We start from the raw sequence: 14,727 nt of genomic DNA, 5'->3' as shown, positions 1-14,727 counted from the left end.
CCCATCCCTACCCATCACTAGGGAACAGAACAAACCAGACATCAATTACAACAAAAATGACACTAAACAGTTGTGTTTTGTTTTAACTTTAACATATCATAATTTGATTGGTAGCAACTTTTACAACTACAGTGAGCCAATCACTCATAATTCCTAAACATGTCAATCAGGTAGGAATGAAGTAAGACATTAATAGAAATAAAGAGTTGTATGCTGACATGTAGCCCTTTCCTTGCTTAAATCATTAATATTTTTGAAAAATGAATCTGTGAGAAGACATAGCTTATCAAGATAGAACCATCTAACTAAAGATGAACCAAACTGTTCACAGTTTTATCTAACTCTGTTTTTATAAAGGCTGGTGACCCCTGTTATAGAGTCTGACAGCTGCAGGGATTATATACAAATACTCAACTATACCAGAATTAAACCAGGTCTAAATAAAAAGGAGTGAGTATCACTACAAAGATTAACCTACATTGGTCCTAATACCAGTTTGATATCAGCAAACACCGAGAGCATACATATGGCACCACAGCCATGCTATCGTTGCAAACACTGATAACAGCATAAATTGAATTAAATCAGGACTTGATGAGACATTTCGAGTATCACTAGAAATATTATAAACAGTCGTCTCCGTACCACAGTTTGCTATCAGTAAACACCAACGGCATTCATTGATGGCATAGCACATCCATGTTAGCAGTCTATAAACGATAGTTTAGCATATTAGCACAGGTATCAATAAAGGACTACCGTATTAAACACTTTTACTAACCTCAGGCAGACGGACAGGCGCTCTGCAGGTGGGATTGAGCGCCTGTAGTCGGTGTCTAGGCGGGCGATTCTTGGACCAACGCGGGACAGCAGGTCCTCAAACTGGGCGAGGGGAAGACGGCGATATCGCTGAAATCGGCCGTCATCCAGGCGCAGCTCCTGGAGCAAGTGTTGAAACTCACCAAACTGCTCACGCGTCTGGAGGACCTGATGGACCCAGGTACGGCGAGGACGTCCTTAACGCCGCTGCTCTGCTCTGCACAGTAAATAGAGAAGGGAGACTCTCTCTTCAAACGCTAGCTCGACAGCTGACAAAGATACCGGTCTGGCACAACTTCCTCCCACATTTCCGGTTCACGCACGTCAAAATATGCAATTTTGAGGCGCGATGGATTTTTCTTGGTCACGCGTTGAGGTGCGAATGTGCACGCGTCAAATTAGGGGCGTTTGGGGCGTTTTCGTTCGCGTCTATCGCGTTCAGTGTGAACACACCGTTAATGTTTTGCTTTTATTCCCCTTGTTTTTTAGTGTATTGCATTTATAAAATGAGGTTGCTGTTGTAAAATGTGTGACTTTGGCATATCCTTTAAGTGTGTGAGCTCTCATAAAAAGAAAAAAGAGATTTGTGGGATTAAAATATAATTACATTTTATCATAAGAATCAAGAATCGCACTAACTGTACCATGACATAAAACATGTGGCATTTTACCCAGCTAACTATTTTAATTGGAATTATGTTTTGTAAAGTATATTTTTTGTTTTTATTTTTTGTTTTTGAAGGCTCTGATAGGATGAATTTCTTAGACAACCAAGAAATTGAGGCACTAGTAGCTAACACTGTATTTTAAGCGAAAGCATAATTCTGGCAACCACTACCAATCAGCAATCAGAAAACAAAAATAAAAATAATGATGAGGAAAATGCAAATAGTTCATCCAATCTGGGAATCACATCAGCTTTAAGTAAATCATGCTAGCTCACTGCATGTGACAATCCCACCACCTCCTAACAACAGTATGTTGCTGTCATTAGAAGGACTACATTGTGTGATTATTTCAACAAGTGTCTGAATAAAATTTGACCAACTAATTTAGTTTGTGTGGCTATTTCTGTGTGTATAGATTAATAAAATGATTAGGTTCCATTCAGTAATCCAAATCAAGTGAGTAAACTTTGGAAATAAATCAAGAGAGGATACATACACATAATTCGGTAGTAGAACGACTTTTAGCAGCTATATCTTGAAGTAATCATTTTCTGTATGGCTTTATCATCTCACATAACTGTGGAGGACATTAGGCCCCTCTTTTAACAAAAGAAACTGTTTATTGGGCTTGATTGCTATTTAAAAGTCGGTGCTATTGTTCAGATATTTTTTCTTTTTTTTACAGCCCATTTTTTGTGCTTGTTGCATTACAGTTTTACTAAAGTAAATGACTCATTGTCTTGATACATGCTCAATCATCCAGGTAAGTACATCTTTTTTCTGTTAATATTTTTTATATGGACCAGCCTGTATCCTTATGATGTTAAGACTGCTAGATGAGCTGTTAGTGACACTGAGTTAGTCATGACTATGCTTTCTGTGTTTTTTCTCTCCCCTTTTGGTATCCTGTTCCTGCTGGATGAACCACTTCATCTGATGACTCCGCTGCGCTATCCTGCCTGGTAGATTCTCCTTGCTGCAGGTGTATGCTTCTGCCAGCTGGATGCTGTTACTGGATAGTACACCGTTCCAATGGCGCGGTAGGAACAAATTGAAACACACTAAAAGAAAAGGGTTATTGCTTAAAATTGTGTTTTAATAAATGTGTTAATGTTAATTAAGTGTTCATTGTGTGCTGGAGGTCCTACTGGTCCTATGGTGGAGCAGCTACTACCTCTCCTTTAGGAAACTTGCCTCTGATGGGATACAGATATTTGGGACACATTTCAATTCTTGTAAGGGTTTAAAAAATACACAAACTTGGAAGAGTTGGCTGGATTTGTACAAAATGAGATGGCTGGCAATGGAAAGATGCAATTCGATTGTTACATGTTTAACCCTTTAAAGCCGGTCGGAGCAGGCACGCTCTGTTTTGCGTAACTATTTTTAAATCCCTGTAGAACCGGGAACCGCGTAAGCTAGCGCAATAATTTTTTTTGCATATGAAACCAGAGTTGTACTTAAATCTTATGCCATCGGCTTGTCCTAGGTCATGGTTTCCTTACACATATAGCTTTGCAAAAATTGCATAAAAGCGCTTGCGGGAACAAAAACATAATATTCCAGAAACACGCTTTGCCGATCCGATCAGCTGTTCGTAACACTTCCCACATTGAAACAGACGTCAGCGCGAACGATCGCATGTCCACCATTTCCTGCCCGAAACCGGAAGTGACGTCATTTTCGCGGAAAATGTAGTTTTTTACTTGTAGGCCTTAAGAGCCTATACTGGTGTTTTTATAAGTCATGTTTGACTTTATGCTTTTCTGAATAGTTGCTGGGATGCTTAGAACTCGAATTGCACTGCTTAAAATAGTTTATTTTGATGCACATGCTGTTTTCTTTGCAAATTTGCATCATAGGATTGTTTTTCGTTATTCCTGCAGTATGTAAAAATTGGTGTATCTCAAAAATAAAACTATGAAGACACTCAAAATAAATTTCCTGTTGTTGTAAACTATTTTTTGCAACTTTTTTGTATTTAAAGTTTTGAGGGATAAGCCTCTTAAATTTCTCCAAGTAGAAATATATTTAAAAAAAACCAAAAACGATTTTCAATTTTTTTTGTAGTTTGTTGCACTTTTTTGCAATTAATGTAGTTACTATGGACTTAATGCATACATATTATTAAAATATGGGCTATAACAGTTGTATTGATGTATAGCAACTTGAAATGCTCCCAAAAATGGCACTACAGCATGTAAAAATATAAAGTAAGCTCTGGCGAACTTGGTTCTATGGTAGGTCTTAAAGGGTTAAACAAATAATGAAAGGATAATGAAAGAAAGTTTAATGTGAAATTACTGAATTATATGAAATATTATGGCTTTGTCTGCCAGAGTGTTTTTCTTTAAACTACTTGGGACACTGCCTTTTAGTGATGTCACTAAAAGGCAAGGTTCTAATGTTGTGTTGCCATAGTCTCCGGAGTTTACTTTTAAAGCTCACTTACAGAACTGACTTATACAGCTTAGTTAGAAAAGTCAAGCATCCAGACATTTGAAGGACTATTCACTCATTAAGGTGACATTTTCTATTTTAAAAGTTCTCAAAAAATTCAGATGAAAAAGGAAACAAGAAAAGTTACGACTGAGGCAGATAAGAAAGATCCAGGAGATCAAAGTAAGTAAAAAAAAAAAATCCCCCAAATAACAGAATCGACATTTCTAACAATGTTGAGGCTCTGTGTATAAAACGATTCATTTTTAGAGGATTTAAATCCTGGTTTTGATTGAAACTAACCTAAGTGCAACATGTCTAATCAAAGAAAGGTTACTGGGGCACTTTGTCTTTTGGTAAAATAATGTGACAAGTTTATTCTTGGACTGAGCAGTGAAAACAGAGCAACAAGTGTCATCAGTATCTAGACTTAGTAGATGGACTCGTGTTGGTGTGTTTTTTATCAAAAGGATAAACTTGTTATTATATTGTAAGCAATACTAATTAAAAATTCAGTGACATCAAAATCCTTCTAGTCCTGATGTCGAGCGCTCTTTTTCACTAATGTGTTGTTGTTGTTTATAGATTGTAAGAGCAGGATGGCTAAAAGAAAGGCCAGTCCTGAAAAAACGACCCCCATAAAAAGAAGGAGGGTCACTGAGCAGGCTGGTCCTTCCACCAGCTCAGATGCTCATGTGGTCAGGGGAGTCAAGCGAAAGGTCCAACAAGATGAAGCGGGGACAGCCAACACAGCAAAGAAGCGTAAACTTCTTGACCATGTGAGCGGTGACAAGGGGCAGGCATCTTCCTGGTTGGACACTGGTAAAGGTAGGCTAATTAGTTGAGTGAGGGGTAGATTAAGTGTACATCTGGTTGCTAGTTTGAAGATATTAGTGTTTGGGAGATATTTGTGTCTATTATCTAATAAGCTGACGTGCTTTTGGTGTTTTCCACATCTGCAGACTGCAGCATAGAGATTTCAGAGAGCTGCAGTAAAAACAAAAAGGCTGGCAAAAGGAAAGCTGCGGGAGACACCAGGGACCCACCTAAGAAAAAGAAAGTGGACCAGGACAAAACCAAAACTGTTGCCAAAAAGTCAGTGGCTGAACAGAAACGTAAGTAGCAAGCAGCTTGGCTTTTATATTCAGGTGAAGAGCAAAATGAACATTTAGGGTACAGCAGAGAGTAATTTGTGTGACAGCTGTAGTAAAACCCAATTTGTGTTTGTCTGTTTAGGTGACTTCCAAGCGAGATACGTGGAGGAGCACCGGCTTGGAGAAGGAGGGTGTGGAGCAGTGTTTGCTGGCTACCGCATAAAGGATCATTTACCAGTAAGTGTTCAGATGGTGGTAGTAAGACAGGCAGTAACGCAGATAAGGGATAATATCGTAAGCTGTTTTACACCTTTAATTATGTCATACTGAGGAAATGCTCATCAATGCCCTGTGTCTTTTAGGTGGCCATCAAACACATCCCAAAGGGGAACGTGTACTGCAAAGTGAAGGTAAATATGCAAGACTTGAATTGCTTTTACATTAGTGGATTGCATGCAGCGTTCACCTGTGGAACGTCTGTGCCTCATCATCCACTTTGTTGAAATATTTCAGGATGATAACGGGAAGAATGTGTCAGTGGAAGTTGCCATCATGCTGAAGCTTGCAGCTGAAGCAGATGGATCAGTGGAAACATCAGCCCCAGTGTCTCTGTTGGAGTGGTTTGACTTTGGCAGAGAGCTGATCCTGGTGATGGAGAGACCTGTCCCCGCTGTGGACCTGGATAAATATATAGAAGAAAATGGAGGATTTTTGCCAGAGGACAAGGCCAAGGCAAGTTGACTTGCTTTAGAAGAGTCTTAGACTGTACATCATTCAATCAAAGCACAGAGTGTTAGAGAAACATTAACCCATTGATTGATTATTGTCTTTTTCATCGTTTCCAGGTAGGGCTGGGCTATATCATACCATTCACGGTAATACCGGGGTAATTTTGGGCAACGATAGGAAAATGAAATATCGCGATAGAATATGGGTAAAACGCGCATGCGCAGTGCCTTTGTTTACATACGCACATGGCGGTGACGCCGCATGAATTCTGGTTGTGTTTACTGACCTCAAAACGATGACGCACAATGAGAAGAGCGAAAGTGGATCGTTGAATGAAACGGATGAACCAGAACTGGTTTGTAAAAATGCTGCAACTTTAGTGGTGTGGAACTGGTTTAGCTTTCGTCCGTCAGATACACAACAAAGCACAATTTTTGGGAGCGAATGCTAGCGGGGCGTCGTTATTACCGTGTTGTTTGGAAAATACGGCACACTTAAAATCAATCCTTTGATTTTTCTGAAACTCGACAGTGCCCCTTATAATCCCGTGTGACTTATGTATGAATTCTGGTTGTGTTTACTGACCTCAAAACGATTTTATGTACACGGCGACTTTGCTAAGCTACAAAGCAGCACCGCTCGATGGATTGTCGGAGCATTACGGCTATCGTAGGCAGGCGCCTCGCGGAGTGATACGTACTGCACCTCAACATTATATTACCGTATTGTGTGTGTATAACCTCTTTTTAAGTTTTGTGGATATTATACATGGTTATGCTGAGGATATGTCGGCCAATTTCCACTGGAAATGCCTTTTGGTTAAACTGTCAGCAAGGAATTTGCACTGTTACATTTTTATATAACTTTAATGGACATAAAAAAACAGCTGCTTGTTTAAGTGAAAATACATTGATGGGGTTTTTTGCACTAATAGTTGTGGAGTTGTAAAGTATTTTGTCTAGTGTCAATTATATCGTCAGTTATATCGTTATCGCAACTTTTCAAATGTATATCTTGATAAATATTTTTGGTCATATCGCCCTGCTCTATTTCCAGGTCATTCTGAAGCAGCTGGTTGATGCTGCGAAGCACCTGGAGGATAAACACATCTTTCACCGGGACATCAAGAGTGAGAACATTCTAATTGAGACCGGCTCAGATGTACCGCGTGTTCGTATCATCGACTTTGGACTGAGCTGCTTTGTTAAGGAGCAGTCGCAGTACCGCGTCTTCTATGGTAACATATTCTGCTCTTGCTCTTCACAGATGTCACAATTTTCGCCTTTTGTTTTAGAAGAAATTGCAATTGTGTCTGTTTATTAGGTACAGAAATTTACTCCCCTCCCGAGTGGTACGGGCGCAGTTGCTACAGGTGTGGACCCACCACGGTATGGCAAATGGGAGTGGTTCTGTACGAAGCGCTTCATGCGGGAGACTTTAACACCACGAGCTTCCTCAAAAAGCGCCTGAAATTCAAAAGACATCTGTCCAAAAGTAAGAAAACGTCACACTTCAAGACTGACTGATGGCTTGGACCACTGGAACTATCATCTTCATGTTTTTTCTCTTTCCTTTCTTTCCAGACTGCCGGGATTTCTTGGACGCGTGTTTAACCAAAGTCCCGGAGACGCGGCCGACGCTGGAGGAGCTACAGCATCACACGTGGCTGAGATAAGCATATCACACACACACACAAACACACACAATTCAGACGTTATCATTTATGTGTGATGTATGAATTACCTTGCTTTTTTTCAGGAAATAATTTTTTTAATTGGCCCACTTTAAATTTCAGTGTTTTGGAATTCCTGTAACCCCCCCAGCCATCCCAGGAAAGGGGATCTCTCTTTGAATGGGCTTTCCCGAGGTTTCTTCCCGTCAATCTGGCCCCCCCAGGGGAGTTTTTCCTCGTCTTCATAGAGAGCTTGGGCTGGGTCAGGAGCTCCATCAAAACTGTCTTTATTTAATTACTCTAATGTAATCATATACTTTAAAGTAATCAAATAAAAGACAGTAAAAATCTGAAGACTTGAAGTAAACTTCCATTAAAATAAAACTTGTTTAATTCATCTTTGCTGAGGATACTGTGTTATTACTATTTCAAGGGTCAGAACCGGTGCGATACTGGTACCCATCCCTACCCATCACTAGGGAACAGAACAAACCAGACATCAATTACAACAAAAATGACACTAAACAGTTGTGTTTTGTTTTAACTTTAACATATCATAATTTGATTGGTAGCAACTTTTACAACTACAGTGAGCCAATCACTCATAATTCCTAAACATGTCAATCAGGTAGGAATGAAGTAAGACATTAATAGAAATAAAGAGTTGTATGCTGACATGTAGCCCTTTCCTTGCTTAAATCATTAATATTTTTGAAAAATGAATCTGTGAGAAGACATAGCTTATCAAGATAGAACCATCTAACTAAAGATGAACCAAACTGTTCACAGTTTTATCTAACTCTGTTTTTATAAAGGCTGGTGACCCCTGTTATAGAGTCTGACAGCTGCAGGGATTATATACAAATACTCAACTATACCAGAATTAAACCAGGTCTAAATAAAAAGGAGTGAGTATCACTACAAAGATTAACCTACATTGGTCCTAATACCAGTTTGATATCAGCAAACACCGAGAGCATACATATGGCACCACAGCCATGCTATCGTTGCAAACACTGATAACAGCATAAATTGAATTAAATCAGGACTTGATGAGACATTTCGAGTATCACTAGAAATATTATAAACAGTCGTCTCCGTACCACAGTTTGCTATCAGTAAACACCAACGGCATTCATTGATGGCATAGCACATCCATGTTAGCAGTCTATAAACGATAGTTTAGCATATTAGCACAGGTATCAATAAAGGACTACCGTATTAAACACTTTTACTAACCTCAGGCAGACGGACAGGCGCTCTGCAGGTGGGATTGAGCGCCTGTAGTCGGTTGCAGCAGTTTTTCCTTCCCACTGTTGCTGATTGTTTGCTCATAGTGGGCTGTCTGATTGGTGGGATTCTTTCTCTAATATGGTGGGTTCTCTACCTTACGATGTAAAGTGACGGATGTGATTTGATGCTATAGTTACGATTGAATTTATTTGTTAATGTCCGTTCAAGAAAGTTTGATATTTCTTAATATCCGTCTATGCTCAGTGTGAACTGTGAGCTGTTTGACTGATCACCTAATGTGTGACAAAAGAATGCGCTGTGATGCTAATGACAGTCTGCGCTCTCTTACCTGTCTGCAAAGGTTGGCCATAAAATTACTGCTGCAATTTATCGGAGATGTGCAGAAGCAGAGGGAATTTACCGGATTTAAAAATGATGTAATTCATGCAATATTGGTTAAGCTACTGTTAAGACATAACGTAATAATTTAACAAACTGTGTTTATTTATTTATTTCTATAAATATTTCTATATATATATGTGAATTCCACATTTGTTTATTGTACTTTCATTAATGCATGTCCGTTCACTGAATTAGTCAAGTCAGGTGTGACTTTTTAAAAACAGAACCACTGTTGTTAAGCTTTATGCAACAGTTGCCCTAGATTAACAGTATTGGTGATTTCAAAATATGTTTTTATGTTTCTGTAATAGTTAGATCAAAAGTATAATGCTTAAAATTAAGGAGCTTGGAAAGAAAAGCGTCTGGACTTCCTTAAGTTGCTTGAAGATGTTTCACCTCTCATCCGAGACGCTTCTTCAGTCAAATGGCGGAGAGTCCCATATTTAAACCCAGTGGGAGTATCCCCCCAAAGAGGGACAAAGGACCCCCTGATGATCCTCTACCTAATCACATAAGCCAAGGTGTGAAAACAGGTGTGGGTCACATCAGCCAGGGTTTCAGGTGAGCTCATTGTGAAACCTGGCCCCACCCTATCATGTGGTATCAGAGAAACTCAGAAGAGTTTTCTCCAAGCACGACATCCCAGTACATTTCAGACTCAGCAACACACTCAGACAAAAACTGGTTCACCCGAAAGACAAAACTCCAAAACACAAACTTAACAATGTGGTGTATGCTGTACAGTGCAGCGAGGAATGCCCAGACCTCTACATTGGAGAGACCAAACAGCCACTTCACAAGCGCATGGCACAACATAGCAGAGCCACCTCCACAGGACAAGACTCAGCAGTCCATCTGCATCTAAAGGACAAAGGTCACCCACAGGACAGATGGTTTGAAAGAGGAGTGAAAGAAGCCATCTATGTCCACTGTGAGTGACCATCTTTAAACAGAGGCGGGGGTTTACGACACCAACTGTCTGCCATCTATAATCCAGTTTTGAGATCCCTTCCCAGACGTCTTAACACCCACTCACACCCTGGGCTGTTTGACCTCAGGAAATCATATGATAGGGTGATTTCCTGATCACCCTATCATGTGATAGGGTGATCAGCTCACCCGAAACCCTGGCTGATTGTGACCCACACCTGTTTTCACACCTAGGCTCATGTGATTAGGTAGAGGATCATCAGGGGTCCTTTGTTCCTCTTTGGGGGGATACTCCCACTGGGTTTAAATCTGGGTCTCTCCACCATTTGACTCTTAGAACTGAAGAAGCTTCTCGGATGAGAGGTGAAACATCTTCAAGCAACTTAAAGAAGTCCAGACGCTTTTCTTCCCAAGCTCCTTAGACTACAATGACCTGGATGACTGAGAACCTTCACAGACAATGCTTAAAATTAACATTTTACGAAACAAACAGAAAACATTTTAAAGCACAGCATTATTTTTTATGAAGATGCCACATTACATTCAATTACTTTCATTCCTGAACAAAAATAAATATAAAGGTTAAGTGGTTAAATTAGTCTCTGACTTCTCAGAAAAGTCCAATTTCAGCTATAAAAAACATAAATATTTGTTTTTATGACAAATTATCTTCTAAATTTGTTAGGCACTGTATGTGAACCATTTTCCTAATTAATAGAAGATAAAGTTGATAATGATGAAAACCTTTACCATTCACTAATACACTGAAATTCTACATTAGACTTAGTCATTTCATGTAACACACAAACAAGGCTTGACCCGTCACTGTGCAAACTGGAGAAAGGACGTGCTTGGACTTGAACCTCACATTTCCACTGTTTGCTGTAATTTTTATGTTTTGGTGGTGTCTTTCCTGGGAGGCTACATGGAAATCATTTTCGAATCTATATTTTTGAATAGTATTCTCATCCCTGAATGCTCTTAAAACATGAATTTATTAGACCACAACCCAATGTAATCCCATCTAATCCATCATTTTATTACTGATGACACACACGAAAATATTAATTAGCTGGGTGTTATAATTTTGTGAAAGTAATTATATAAAAAAGAACATGTTTTTCACTCTATTTGGAAAGATAAGAGGTACAAAACCCCGCAGCTAGTTCAGGGTAATTTCAGTGCATTATGGACAAACTGAGCTATATTAAAAAAAGGGAAAAAAATCATTATCGCTGTTTAATGAACATCCATTGTCATCCTGTGAGTTTAATATTTATACAATGTAGCAGTGATAAACAAACACTAAGAAGATTACAGATGATTATTTTTCTCTACTTTGTTTCCTTGTTTAAAAGACTATGCTTCCACAGTGTATGCTCATGACTGCACTGAATAAATTAAACAATAAAATGTAAAAATAAAGCTGTTTTTGCATGAACGTGAGTGACTCATTTTAGATAACAAACAATATTCATGTTGATCAGTGAGCTGATGTCATTAATGACATGGGAAGCATAAAGCAGTCAATCTACAAAAAAATATAAAGAAGTAATGGTAATTAAACATATGAGATGAGATTATGTATTAGGGAAATTTTTTAATATGTTAAACACTCACTGCATTTGTCTAAGAGAGAGTCTATCCTTGAAAGAGAATTGACATGCCATCGATGTTAGTGGACTCTTCGTGTTTTTGGCAAGAGAGTTAAATCCCTAATCAGTGATGACACTGAGAGATAGCCTGAGGCTTTATCGGGAACAATTAGAAGGAGACTGAATTTTTAAACTCAATTAACAACACCGAAATGAGTGTGGCAGAAAGTGCCACATTGGAAGATAACTTTCTCTTACTGCATGTGAATTATTCAAGGAGGATTTTTTTTCTTATAATATCGATTATTTTTGATGGAAACTGTAAAAGGTTATTATGGAGGTCTTTGGGGAGTTTCAGAATAAATGAAAAATGTGCCGTGGACATTGAATTAATCTTGATTATAACGTTGCTACAATGACCTGTGAATGGGGCGGTCAGTATTTTTTTTTTTTTTACTACATTCACTTCATTCCCTGTTGAATGGACTTGAATTTAATCGTGATTACATTTACAGTCAGACAGTTAGAAACTGTTCTGTATGAGAGATGTCAAAGTGTAAAAAATGCTGCTTCGTGATCTACTATTAGGCTCTTTTTATGACAAATCTTAAGCAGCATTAACTTATGCACCCACTACAAAGATAACATATTTCTGAGCGACTGAGACCTAGAAATTTATCAGACAAGCGTTAAACTTTTAAGCTTTAATTAAAGACACCATCAACAAATGCAAAAGGAAAATTGACCCACGTAAAAGTTGATGAGAAGCAACAGAGAGAACATCATTGTGTTATAGGCCCTTATGTACTTTATTAGATTATTTTAAAAAAAAAATCAACATGCTGTAGTAATCTTCGTGTTATTGTTATACTGAGAGCGTGTATCCTGTAAAGAAGGCAGGATTGTGGTTTCCTGCAGTGCGTTTTTTGCCCTGCTGTTCTGTGTCTGGTAGAATTATAATTTAGACAGATTTACACACAGTGTGACACACATACAGATGAGTGCAGTTTAGTGATTTCTAAGATATTAGTGAGTCTGCATGTGCCCTCCAGCTAGCTGAGCTGACAGTATTGTATGGTATTCATTTGAAGTTCAAAGGGTCACAGGATGTATATAAAAACAAACAAACAAACAAGTGTGGATCACCCAACTAAAGCAAAAAAGTCTAACAATCTAAGAACTCATCAATCATTGTGTTTTTTCCTTGTGTGCAGTTTGCCATGTCAACTAATTCACAAGCTAATGTGTCTGGACTCTGTTTACAAAGTCCAGACACTGACATGCTGCATCATTGGTAGTTTAGCTCTTCTGAACTTCACAGGAAACTCAGTGTGCTTTTAGAAACCAAGTGTTTATACATGAGTTATTCATGTTTTGCCACCGATGGTGTCTGATGCATGAGTGTTGTCACTGTGACTGCTCATTTTTCGGTTAAAGCTTAAGCGCTTAATGTGGCCTTGCTGGAACGATACTTGGAGAAATCAACACTTTTACCACCACTGCTTTCATATGAATGAATGATAAAATATTATTGATATCAGGGGTGTTATTGTTTCTGCTTTAGTCACCTTCTTAGTCATCCTAACCCTCTGTTACTGATCAGATTTCTGTGTGAGACAAAAAAAACGTATACAAGCAATGTTTGTATTAGAGATGGCACGATACCACTTTTTTATGTCCGATACCGATACCGATATCATAAATTTGGATATCTGCCGATACCGATATGAATCCGATATAGTGTTTTTTAATCAACAAAACTGTTTTTTAAAATATCTTGCTGCATTTTGCAAGTCTGCAAGTTCATACTCAAGTTTAAAACAACAACTACACTAAAGCTATTCTGTTATACCTGTATACAAAAAAAATATTTCATAGTTCAGCAATACTGATCAATCTAATAAACTTAGACCTACACCATCCTCCCTATTCTGGTATTTTAAAGAGTACTTAGCGTAAATATTAAGCAACCTAACTAATAGGGTTCCAACTCCCAGCAACAACAAAATTAAATAAATAAAAAATGGGGAACCACCCCTCACGCGCCACCTCATGATGCTTAATCGACGTAATCAACCTTAATTTGATGCAGTGTGAAAAAAAATGCACAGAAATCAATTATTTTTCAAGAAATATTAAATAGATTCAACATCTTTCTTCAACAAAATTGCAGACTGCACAGATGGTACCTTCCCAAAGTAAAAAGTACTATAGCTTACTAGGGTATATATATTAGACTTAATAGTCACTATATACAGTAATTGACTTCTATTCATTTTACATCAAATTAAAACTTTGGGTGTCAGATAATTATTTATTAAAAGCTAGACATTTTAAATGAGAATAAGAAAGAAAAGTATGTCTTTGTGCCCCCTTTTCCCAGTTAATGCCCTATCGGCCCCCCTGGCTAAACTTTGCTAGATCTGCCCCTGCACAGTTACCAGCCGTCAGCTACGTAGAAAAAGATCCTGGTGTAGAAATTAATATTAAATAAATTCTAACAACAGCTTATCAAGCTTAAACGTGCTGCTGTTGTTCAGCCGCTGGTTTGCTCTTTCTGGCGCAAAGTGGACCAAAAACAAACGAGAGACGGACTCGCGACAGAAAAGCCGATCAGCTGATTTAAGCAGTTTCACGATTGAAGTAGCAGCCGGAGAGCGAGAGGCAGTCGCTTGTTAAGCTTAACGTGGGAATGCTTTACAAACATTCAGAGATGGACTTACACACTTGCTTTACTTCTCTCGGGGATAACTTTGTCGGAGATGAAATGCCAGGTTGCTAGCGAAGCTCCACATGCTATCCAGACCACCGACAGGTCCTGCATGCCACAGCTGCTCTATCACGTGATGCATATGTTCTGAGGTGAGTTACGGCGTGTTGCAAGTTTTGTGAGGTGCTTTCGTGATATTTAATGGATCGGATTACATTTTTTATTTTTCTCCGATATCCGATCCAGTAATTTAGGTCAGTATCGGACCGATACGTAATATCGGATCGGTCCATCTCTAGTTTGTATTATCTTTCATTCTGAATACTGTTTGGAAACAGCAGAAAAAAAGGCCCCAGTTCTACAGTCCAGAGTTTGATTTCATCATCACTGTTGTGCAATTCCCTGTTGTCAGTAAAACATGCCAGAATTGATAAGA

The 14,727-nt window shown here is 38.6% G+C and overlaps 1 protein-coding gene across 1 annotated transcript; it reads left to right on the top strand.

Annotated features, from left to right (window-relative positions):
* The first annotated feature begins 42 nt into the window (after positions 1-42).
* LOC146557042 (serine/threonine-protein kinase pim-1-like) lies at positions 43-7,775 on the top strand. The gene is made up of 12 exons (XM_085249885.1): positions 43-1,000; positions 2,173-2,250; positions 2,454-2,527; positions 4,033-4,109; positions 4,512-4,754; positions 4,889-5,041; positions 5,163-5,257; positions 5,383-5,430; positions 5,534-5,752; positions 6,806-6,986; positions 7,073-7,243; positions 7,333-7,775. Exons 3-12 carry the CDS (start codon positions 2,520-2,522, stop codon positions 7,422-7,424), a joined length of 1,287 nt encoding a protein of 428 aa, XP_085106011.1. The 5' UTR covers positions 43-1,000; positions 2,173-2,250; positions 2,454-2,519; the 3' UTR covers positions 7,425-7,775.
* Positions 7,776-14,727: the final 6,952 nt, after the last annotated feature.

The sequence above is a fragment of the Mchenga conophoros genome, linkage group LG16 (assembly GCF_057382185.1).
Source record: "Mchenga conophoros isolate Kocher_MC1m ecotype Shallow Benthic linkage group LG16, M_conophoros_male_GT1.1, whole genome shotgun sequence".
Classification (NCBI taxonomy): Eukaryota; Metazoa; Chordata; class Actinopteri; order Cichliformes; family Cichlidae; genus Mchenga; species Mchenga conophoros.
Note: the sequence above shows the minus strand (reverse complement) of the source record. Positions and strands in the feature narration are given on the sequence as shown.